This window comes from Cyprinodon variegatus, unplaced genomic scaffold (assembly GCF_000732505.1).
Source record: "Cyprinodon variegatus isolate N-32 unplaced genomic scaffold, C_variegatus-1.0 Scaffold124, whole genome shotgun sequence".
Taxonomy (NCBI): Eukaryota; Metazoa; Chordata; class Actinopteri; order Cyprinodontiformes; family Cyprinodontidae; genus Cyprinodon; species Cyprinodon variegatus.
The window spans coordinates 778993-790529 of NW_015150577.1; the positions used below are offsets into that span (position 1 = coordinate 778993).

Below are 11537 nucleotides of genomic sequence, written 5' to 3' on the forward strand. Positions count from 1 at the left end.
TGTCTCATGTGAAGCTCTGGGAGAGCTTAACCTGAATCCGCCTGCCTGCCCTAGAGAGTCAAACCTGAAGATCTCACTTTGGAATCCACCTGCTGCTCTCGGAAGGAGAGCTAACCCCTCAATCCAAGGTCTGATCCAACAGTCAGAAGTAAGACGCTGCACCTGCTGAGCACACTGTCAAACCAACAGTCTCTGGACCCAACCAGTTCCCCCCCTCTGAGAAGAAAGCCTGAAACTCTCCAAGGTATAATCTGCAATAATCAGAAAACTAAACAACGCTTCCTATCCACCTGGTTAACCAAACTGTCATCTCTGCAGACGCCTGAGAATCCAGCCCGGACCTGTTTCCTGAACGCAGTCTAATTTTGTGCAAACATTTAATAAACTCTGTTAAACTTTTCATCTGTCTCCTGGTAGTGTTCTGCATGTGGGTTTGATTCAGAACCAATCATGACAGTAAATGGGGCTTATGCTGACAGGACTGCAAGTGAGATCACGAGTTGAATACTGAGTCCATCATCTAATCACCCTGTCTAGAGCCACTAATTATTATAGATATATGCTTACAGTGGGGCAAAAAAGTATTTAGTCAGCCATTTAGTCTGTTTGTGCTGTAGACATGAAATTTACCAGGTTATTAAAAGAAAATAATTATGCAAATTAGCTTTTAGTAGTTACTTTAAATTAATCATATAGTTAAAAAGTAACTCTGGCTAGATATAGATTAACAAAAAATGAACTGTCAAACTTCTTAAGCTTAGGGATTTACTTCTAGCTGGTTGAGGTAAAGGGAGAATCAGCTGTATGTTTTTATTACTGTGGCCCGCTGGTCTGAATGTGTATGGTTGTTTCTGTATGACTCGTTGTTCCAGGGCTTCCAGATTAATAGGAACGCATGCTAATGAATTACCCAGAATTCCTATAACCTGGGTAATACAATCCGAGGCTTTAAATTATTGGACTTTTTGTGGAAAAGAGACTTATGATGTCTTTACAGAACATTAGTAGAACTGTTACAAAGCATGTATCCTTTTCTATCCAATTCATTAAAGTTAAAGTTTGTAATTTTCGATTGTGTCAAAAATTTAAACAGTTACTCATTCTGCATGGGATCACTATCAATGACTTGTCTGCTCATTTTCTTACTGATCAGCCATTATGCTTTTGTTATAACTCGTACAAGTGATACACAGGAGAACAGTTTTATAGCCATTGTACAGGATACCATAAAATTGTTTTACATTTGTTGGTTTTTTTTCAAAGTAATATTTATTTTCCTTGTGGCTCTGTAGATTTTTTTTATTTGTTTTGTTGGTTGAAACAAATAATCTAAAAAGCCAGTAAGTGGTAGTTACACTATATTGCCAATAGCATTGGTTCATACCCCCAAATTGATTTTGTTCATTAAAAAGAAAACCGTTGTTTTTTTAGAGATTATTTTGACACTAATGGCCTTTATCTAAGGGTTGGCTGACAGAAATTGGGGTTGAGAAGGGAAGCTATATGGTGAATCAAACCCATGACAACCGCATTGTGGACCAAGACCTTCTTGGATTGGTGGGATGCTTTGCCCCTTTGCTACCCTACAACCTACACCTTTTTTCCTATTCAGAGTGACTTGTTCTCAGTATGATGAACTTGATTAGATATGTCTTTTGTACCATCTGGTATTGAATGATCCACTAAATCTGATTTTATTGTTATATAATTATATTTATTTTTACTTTGTGTAATCGGATTAGAATCTGGCTATATAAATAACTGGCTTGAACAGATTGATTGACTGCTTTGAATTTTGTTTAGATAGTTCTAAACTACGCATAATTGGATATGAATAGAAGATTTTTGTCTGGTAAATAGAGAAGAAAATCCCTTTATCGTCCCACAATGAAGATTCTGGAAGAGATTACATTTGTTTTGAATTAGCACAATATAAATAAACTGAACTCTTTGTCATTATGCTTGTGTGTAGAGGACAAACTGTCATCATGCAGCTGCAGTCAGTCTATGTTTTCTATTAGCTTTTAGGGGATTTTTGTAGGGAGTTCTTAAAATACTCTTCTTGCTTAGTCATTCCCCTCTTCTAATCTTATCTTTATCTTCCTCTGTCTATTATGTGCAAATTCCCCACACATCCACTGATGCCCATTCAGCCAATATCAGCCCTCTACGCATGTCTCCTATGGAATACTGTGTGAACAAATTTTTTAGGCACAGTCTAAAGGACTGAATGTAAGTCAACAGAAAGTGCAGCGCCTTGAAAAACCTGCTCTACTTCTGTTTAAAGGCACACCTTTACCTGTCAGCATAGAGCCAGTTAGACTTCATGAGAATTTTTTCTAGTCTACAGAAGTGAAAATGAGATATAAATATAGTTATAGTGAATGAGTCACATGGTGTCATATTGCAGTTGTGAATTTAACAGACAGGTTTAACCATTTTGAATTTAAAGGAAATCACATAAATCAATTAGTTGATTATATCCAAGCTCTTCTTGACAAATAAACAGGTTTTGAAGAGACAACTTTTAAATACTCTGAGAGAGCAAATTGACATTCTAACTTCTAAATCCTAATATTTAAAAGTGTCAATATTTTTATATGGAGATAAACCTACGATAGAATAATAGTATTCAGTGTCATTGCGCTTCCATGTGATCAGGATTTTTTAATTAAATATAGGTAGATGTGTCATGACACCATAAGTAACTAACCAGAAATGGACTGTTCTCAAGGTGCCCCCTGCTGGTGACAACAAGAAGATGGGAATCCTGCACACAAAACTATCAATAAATACAGAATTATGGCATCTTAAAGGTGCTTATGGATTGTTCACACTTTTCAACATTTTAAGAATGGTTTACTCTTTTAGGAAAATCCTCCTGCCCACCCCATCACCATTCAGAAGTGTACAAACACATTTAGATTCCTCCCCATCCCTATTTACTGTAGCCAGAACTAAGAACCTATGGACATAAATTGCAAGGTAAAATTATTATTTCTAACTGTTTACTGACAAATTTGCTTCATTTAAACAATTAATTCTTAATAAACAAATCATAAAATAAAATCATTGATTAAACATCAGTAAAATGTGCAATAATATGAGTTGAAAGGTCATAAATTTAAAACTGTACACCAGCTGTACATGGAGTGGTAAATTAATGTGCTCTCCTTCTAATAGTTTAATCACAAGTCACAGGATTAACACCTACTCTAACTCCAGACCCACCAAATCATGAGAAGTGAAAAAAAACAAAAACACAATATGATTGCTGACCTCAAAAGGATAAACACCAATGGAAAATACAGCAATATATATTTATTTCCAGCAGAAAACTATTGCCTCAGACTAAAGCCACAAACAGGATGAGTGACAAGGGGAGGCTGCTGAGTAGACAAATTCTAATTGGGAAACTATCCATCCATTTTCAGTCACGCTTATCCCTGGTGGTGTCGTGAGGGGTGCTGGTGCCTATCTCCACCTGTGTATGGGTGATGGGCAGGTTACACCCTGGACAGGTCACCAGTCTATCGCAGGGCAACACAGAGACACACAGGACAAACAACCATTCACACACACTTTCACATCTAACAACAATATAGAGAAGCCAGTTAACCTAACAGTCTTGTTTTTGGACTGTGGGAGGAAGCCGGAGTATCCTGAGAGAACCCACGCATGCATGGGGAGAACATGCAAATGACCCCGGACCTGAGATCGAACCCGGTATCTTCTTGCTGCAAGGCAGCAGTGCTACCCACTCCGCACTGTTTCCAGATCCCAGTTCAACGTATTTTCTTTTAAATAAGTGACCAACAGATATGCTTTTGTAAGAAAAACAACAAAAATAGCTTAAATATTAATAAATGTGTATTTTTAATGCAAAAACGGGCTTACATTTTAAATTCAGATTAAGAAAAAACAAACAAACACAAAGATCAACAACTGAAATGTTTAAAGAAATTTTGAGAAATTCGTACATGGATGTCCAAACATTTTGTCATGTTGGTCAAATTCATAAGTCAGGGCCAAAAAAAGCCCCCCAAAAAAGGTTAACAATATAATATAATGGTGAGCCCAAAAATATGTAAGTGTGCCTGTTGTTTTGCCGTTTAACAGTAAATTAAGTATGCAATTTGTGATGTTATATAGGAAATTGATATTCAAAACGTTGCTGATCCTTAAATAAGGTTTTACATGTTTGCATAAAAAAAACAAATTGTAAAAACATGTAATGTCTTTTTCAATCCACAAGAGAGAGCAAGTGACACATTTTTATTGGTAACCTGTTGCCTTTGCTTCAACGCTGACTTCTTAGAGCTGTTTTTACTCTTGAGACTTTTTAAATATAACAGTATTCCCAGATCTTTAACACCAAAAATTATGAGGAAAAAATGGATGATTATTGAAAAAAAACCGACCCAGTTTAAAGTTAAGCGGGTGAATGTTGCACATGTTGTGATGCCGTGCCACTGTCCAGTCAGATGTGGTGCTGAAATTCTACATCCGTGATTCTGGACTTTAGAAGTGGCTTTTCCTTTCATCCAAAAATGTGTAGCACAAACAGGCAACAAGCAAAATGTTTCACCACATTTAGAAGAAGAAATGTTGATTTCGTTCTGAGTTTATATGTCAAATATTTTCTCATCCACATAAAGTAACGCTAATGTTTACTTTACACGGACTTCTCCCCCCGCGAGCTTCATGACTTTTAATTATTTGGCTCTTTGAGACACGCTTGGATTTATTTTTTCTCTGTGGGCTTGTCGCCTGGATACAGCAGAGAGCGTCCTTGGTATTTGTGATTGTAAATAGCTTCAGGAGAAAGATGGCCGGGGTGGCAGTGGTGGGGGGGCGCTGATAATTTGAAGACGTGCCAGAGTTACAATGTTGGATTCAAAGGGCAATTCAAAGAACTAAACTATGCACTTTTTTCTCTTTATTCTCCACTCTTTTCCCTCTCTGTGTTTTTTTTCCTTCCCTTCTTTCTTTTCGCACGGTTGCAGGCCGTTTGAACCGACCAATGGGCCTTCAGGTTGGAGACATTGGAATGTAAATGAGCCCAGCGCGTGCTCCCGGCGCAGTGAAAGCTTGGATTGTTTATTGAGCTCCCTGAGCCACGCGCCTGGCCCTGGGGTGGGGGGGAAGAATCACACAGCGGGGGCGGGGCCTCGCCACGAAAAGCGTGCGTTTCCCCCAAAAAGAAGGGTGTGGGTGGGGTGCGTGCTGGGGCGCGTGTTGAAAAAGAGGAGTGCTGCCAAAGTTTGGGTCAGATCGGCTCGTGGAGTGTAAGCAGTCAAGAGAGAGTTGGAAGAGAGTTAGCCACACGGTCCCCACGCGAAGGACACGAGAGCTGAACACTGCCAGCCCACTCACGTATTCCCTGAATTCATCACATTAGACGAACTGTCAGCGAGATGGAAACCGCGACCATCACCACCACGCAAACGGCATTCACCTTTGGACGCACCACCCTCAGCCTGCACGCCCCAGCGGTCCAGGACGCACCGGGTCCTGACGCACACCAGAACACCAGCGCAGCCCTCGCCTTCCAGAGCAAAAACAAGGTGCTGAAGAGACAGCGCTCCAGCTCCCCGGAGCTGCTTCGATGCAAGCGCCGCCTGAGCTTCAACGGGCTCGGTTACTCCATCCCCCAGCAGCAACCCGTGGCTGTGGCCCGGCGGAACGAGAGGGAGCGAAACCGGGTCAAGCAGGTCAACATGGGCTTCCAGACGCTGCGTCAGCACGTGCCGAACGGTGCCGCCAACAAGAAGATGAGTAAAGTGGAGACGCTGAGGTCTGCGGTGGAGTACATCAGGGCTCTACAGCAGCTCTTGGACGAGCACGACGCGGTCTCAGCCGCTTTCCAGTGCGGGCTGCCGTCCCCGACCCTCTCCAACAGCTACTCCGCCGACCCGGAGTCACCTCACTCAACCTACTCATCAGACGAAGGCAGCTACGAACCTCTGAGCTCAGAGGAGCAGGAACTGTTGGACTTTACCACCTGGTTCGACAGGTATTGATGCTGTCAGCCCTTAATCCAAAACATCAGCATGGATTTGAGAAGTGCTGACCCAGCTTTCTTTAACCTGCGCGCTGTGCCTGCAGGGGAACTGTATCTCCTAAAGCTTCTGAGGGAGCAAAGCAATAGTGAGAAAACGAGAGAGAGGGAGCATCCTGTCGCAGATCAAAAGTGGCCCAGCTGAAAGTAAGAAAGAAGAGGAGCTGGACTCACATCGATGCGTGCAAACGTTGGCGCTCTGTTGGATTTTAAGTGCAATTAAAGCTGCAGGACCCTGCAGAGACGGAGCTCCGATTCCTGCAGGACTGCCTTCCTCACCCGCTGCACTTTTTGTCTCCCGCCTGGAAGATGACGCGTCAACAGACTTGTTCATTTATGACGTAGTAGCTTACATTTTGTAACACTATCATAGGACAATTTGTTTTAACACGGAGACATTATTTTTGTACAATGAGCCAAACAAAAAAAAAAAAATGTTATTACTGCCACTTTTCTGACAGCCAGCTGTCAGGTATGGCATGTGTGACGTGTATGACTACCTGTGACAGATTGTAGTTTTTCTTCTTTTTGATAGACATTTATTGATGTATGCACTTGTTTCTCGTAGCTGAAAAATGTAAATATTCAATTTTAACAGATATATTTTGTGTAAAACAAGTTTTTTTTATAAATAAAGTCAAACCTATTTATATTATGGCTTTGCAGTTGGTTGGCTCTTCACTTTATCTTGCGAGTGCATGTGTGTGTGTTGATGTAGGCAAGTGTGTGGGGCGGTAATTGGGCAAAATAGAGGGAAATTCTCTTCTATTCAGAGCTCCATGCGTGACCTTTTCCCGACTTGGTTGGGCACAGGGGGAAAATTGCGCAGCTGGGTGAGCACTCAATAACAATTATTGACGCGCACCTTCCACAGCGCTTTGTCCGCTTTCATGGCGGGGAGATTAATATTACGTTTCATGCATCGCATTGTTTTCTTTTGCATACACCAATAATAGCGCAGAGTGCCTGGGGCTGAGGGAGAGGATGGAGAGGGGAAGGAGGGGGCGGCGTTCTGCAATTCACTTCAGTCAAAGGGACACTTTGAAATATAGCCCTAGGAAAGTCAGCGATACAATGAGGTGGGTCAAAATTCTTATTGCCCGATTGAGATCAATCTAAATAAAAACCTGAAGCTGTATGGCTGCTTGTATCCCCGACTGTGCTTGTCATTGCGCACACAGGCCAATCAAGGAGCACAACACCCCATTGTGAGCGCCATTGTGCAGAGCTTTTGCGCTTCATTATGCGAATTATGGAAGATCTTCTGTGGTAAACAAACACCCAATGCCAAATTCAGGGAGAGAAATAGAGAACTCATTATTTAAGGCGACCAAAGCCTTTTCGGCAATAGTTAAAAAGGGTTATAAAGTGAGATTTTTTTAAACTTTAAAAGTAATTATGAAAAAAGCGACTATCTTTAAAATCAAGTTAATCTCATTGTCATGGTTATGAAGCTGTGATATTCATGAGTCTATAATCCCAAACTTGCATCTTAATTTGATGATAATCAATTGAACATATAAACATCATAACTATCTCAAGATTATAACAAATGTAAGACTATTTTATAAATATTAATTTTAAAGTCAGAATTATGACAAATGAAACTCAAGGATGAGCTCCAAAATCAAAAGAGTCGATCTAATTTTATTTAGGATCTTGCATCCCAGCGTTATAATTTGGAAAGTTGATGATGTTTTAGATTACAACATGTGACAGAAATTCTTGGAAATTGGTAAATTGATGATTGTTGTAATTGACTTTTTCAAACAATCAAAAGTGCAATAGTTAAGATAATAAGTTTGAATCAGAATTACTTTGAATTCCAAGATTAGGCATGTCAGGCATATATGTTTCAAAAGGCAAAGTATGACTTTTTTCCAAAAATACTCTCCATGTTATTATGGCATTGGATATCAAATTTATAACGTTAAGTCTGATGATCAGAAATTGTAAATACTTAAAGGCTATTTGCATCTCTTAAGTTTGGGGTTGTATACAAAAATGTAAGTGTAAAAGTCCAGACTATAACTTTATTCTTTACTTTGAAGCTCATGTCTAGTAGTCTATATTTCAAATGGCAGAAATGGGTTCCACAACTGACTCCTTCTGTGGGAGGATAAAAGACCAAAACATGCTGAATGATTCTGAGCCTATAGAACTTTTTATAAACAAAGAACTCTCCTCCGATCCTCCCAAAGCAGACTGAAAGACAAACAGCAGCCTGCAGGTGTGAGCCACGTGCCTGCGCTCGCAGACAAAGCCTCTCGCGCTCCTATTGGATAACGGCTCGCGCATGTGAAGTCTGTCAGGTGGAGGGAGCGACAGAATCAAACAAGTGATAGATGGCGTTAATTATCATCCGCATTATAACCTTTAACGCCATGGAGAATCAAAAGGACGAATCAGTGCGAGGCGCAGAGGGACCCCCGCTGGTCCACTATTGTGGGCTTGAAATGTGGTTTTTGACGCGGTTCAGTGTCAGACAGAGGCCACAGCACCAAGTAAAAATAGGAGCTTGTCCCACGTCCCGTTAGGATGGATATGCTATTCTTTCCTTGAGGAGCTGAAGGGGTGGATGATTTATCCATGTCAGTTTATGCAGGGGTCATTTTCACTTCCACAGTGTATAAGGGTCATTTTAATTTTAGCTCACCATAAATCAACAGCTGCTCATGATTGTTTTTCTGTTCAAACCAGTGACGCATCGCTATGTAAGATTGGTGATTGGTCAGCTGTTGAATGCATCAATCAGAATGTTTGAATTGGTTTAGTATCGTTGTCATTGGAAATTTAAGGTCATGTTTGTGATAAACTATGAGTTACATTCTGGAGCAACTGTTTTATCCCCTTATTCCCTTAGATGCATGTAGCTGATCCCAGCCGCATATATGAATGAGCAGAAAAAGTCACCAACTTTTGCTGAAATACTGTTTATTATTTTGAACAACACTTGTATTCCAGTCACCTCTCTCTCAGAAAACAAGTAAATTTTTTATATGTTTTTACACCAGATTTAAAAAATATACATTACACCAAGCTGTGATGTAAATATATCGCTCTGCTATTTTGCAAAATTTTTGCAAAATCTTATAGCATTTATTCATTTTCAAATTTTGTTAGAACAGTGTGCAGTCAAACGAACAGACCAAATGAAGCAACAGCGAGAAGCCTCCCTGAGAAAGCAGAGAAAACATAAAGTCAGGGGTTGGAGTAGCAAATACTGCAGATTTGGAGAATAGAGATAGAATGAAGCAGAATGATGAAAAGTGGTCCCTATGTCCTCCAGCAGCCTAAGCCCATAGCAGCATAACCATAGAGATAGTTTTATCAGAAAGGAAAGTTTTCAGCCTAGTCTTAAAATTAAACAGGATGTCTGCCTCACAGACTAAAACTGGTATTTGGTTGCACAGGAGAGGAGGATGATAAATAAATGATTTGCCTCCTGTTCTACTTTTAGTAACTCTAGGAACCATTAGTAAACTTACAGGCTGATAACAAAGTGCTCTACTAGGAACAAAAGAAACAAGTTAAACCTCTTAGAGGTTCTAGTTATAGGATAGAACTTGGTTATTGAGGGCTTTATACAAGAGATGAGGATTTGAAATAATTTTCTGGATTTATGGAGAGCCAATTAAGAGAAGTTAAAATGGCAAAATTGTGTCTTTTTAAAATTTTCATCATAGCCCTTGTTGTAGCATATTAGATAAGGCGTTAATCTAAACACATTTTTTTGGACTTCCTAAGAGTAAATAATTCCACCAGTTCAGCTTTAAAGTGAGACATGAATGAAATACTTTTTCGGGGCCACTCCTGGACAGAATAATTGTAATTCGGTCAATATCCCTGAGGTAAAACAAGGAAACCTTTGAAAAGTGTTTATTATTTAATTTAAATTATATGTCTTTTTATTCTTGTCTTTTTAAAAATATTAACCTCTCTGTGTTGGTTGTTGGCATACATTATATTCCTAGAAGAAAATAAAAAGTTTATTTTAATATGTCAAGAACATTAAGGCCAGTCTCATGTCTATTGGTTTTGTGATTGGATCTATTTCGATCATTGAAACTATATGATATATTAAATTTGCATATATAATTATGAATATCGGATCTGTGGCTTTGAAATATTTTTAACTGACTACAAACTTTAAATGGAAAAAATACAAAAAACTTCATTAGGTAAATTCTTTTGATGTACTTTGATAGCGTAGGTATTTTTTAATGAACAAGGAATGACAGAATCGATGTGATAAAATATTACTCTGAGTGGTTTTAAAGCTGTTGGTTTACATCACATCTCTTTGGACCACGATAACATCCACACATAAAACTCATCATTATTGACATAAAGTTTGTGCTAGCTCCAAAAGTTAGTAACATAAAGAAAAAGATCTTACCTGTGCATAAAATATCAGTGATTTGTTTTCTTTCACACAGAAATTAACCTAATGCAACTTGAGTGCCATGTTATTTTTCCTTTTAATTTTTGCAAAGATATTTATTTTTAATTCCAAGCCTATATAATAAATAATCTAAACGTTTTTTTGGTTTATCGGTCAGACCAAAAAGTGCAGATGGTACACACACGCAAAAAAATTAATTAGAAATAGACACCGATGTGTGATAACGAGTTGCTTTTGCAGCCTTGAGCTCTGCTTACAGAGGTGTTAATGTTTAAGTAGGCGCTCCACATGAGTTTATCTTTAACATAGACAGAAAACATGCAGAGCTGGTGTTCAGTAGTCTCATTTATCCCATCACTCACTTACCTTACTCACAAGTGGTGGAAAGTGACAAAATACATTTACTTGATTACTGTACTTAAGTACTTTTTTTTTTTTTGAGTATCTTTACTTTACTTGAGTCATTTTTGGGGGGAGTACTTATAACTTTCACTCCACTACATTTTAAGTCAAATATTGTACTTTCTACCCCACTACATGTTGAGAAACCTACTAGTAACTTGTTACTTTTGGCTCAGCTTAGCTTTGCAATCCACTGTTGCTGTTTTTCTTTCTTGAAAGGCTGTTTCAAAATGGCAGATAGCAGCCTTTAGGACTGAATTTGTACTACACTGTTTTAGAGATTAACATGGCATTCCACAAATGTGAGAAACTCGGGGCAGATATTATTTGTAATTCATAAATTTTATTAAGACGTGAGTTGATGCCATGTGGCCAAGTTGTTCAGTTGGACGAGTTCTCATATCAGAGCTGCAGTTTCTTTGTGATTCTAGATACAACCTTAAACCTCTATTCCATAGCATGTGAGGAAAATCAAAAATCTCCTGTTTTATTTTTGGTTTGGTTTTAAATAAGAAATAATAAAACAGCTTTTTCTTTTTTTGTGGCCTTTTTATGCTAAAGTTCTTTACAGGTGTTGTAGGATTTGTACCAGGTGATACTATGCATCAATACTTCTGGTGGTTTCTTAAAGTTACAAGGTTCTTGAAAATCCCTCTGAAAATATGAAAT

At 38.9% G+C, this 11537-nt stretch overlaps 1 protein-coding gene across 1 annotated transcript; it reads left to right on the forward strand.

The window, feature by feature from the left end:
- Window positions 1-5230: 5230 nt before the first annotated feature.
- On the forward strand, window positions 5231-6702 carry LOC107085412 (achaete-scute homolog 1b-like). The gene has a single exon (XM_015375712.1). It carries the CDS (start codon window positions 5418-5420, stop codon window positions 6021-6023), a length of 606 nt encoding a protein of 201 aa, XP_015231198.1. The 5' UTR covers window positions 5231-5417; the 3' UTR covers window positions 6024-6702.
- Window positions 6703-11537: the final 4835 nt, after the last annotated feature.

Bases quoted from the DNA above. Each gene is read 5' to 3' on its own strand.
- LOC107085412 (XM_015375712.1), top strand. From the start codon at position 5,418: ATGGAAACCGCGACCATCACCACCACGCAAACGGCATTCACCTTTGGA.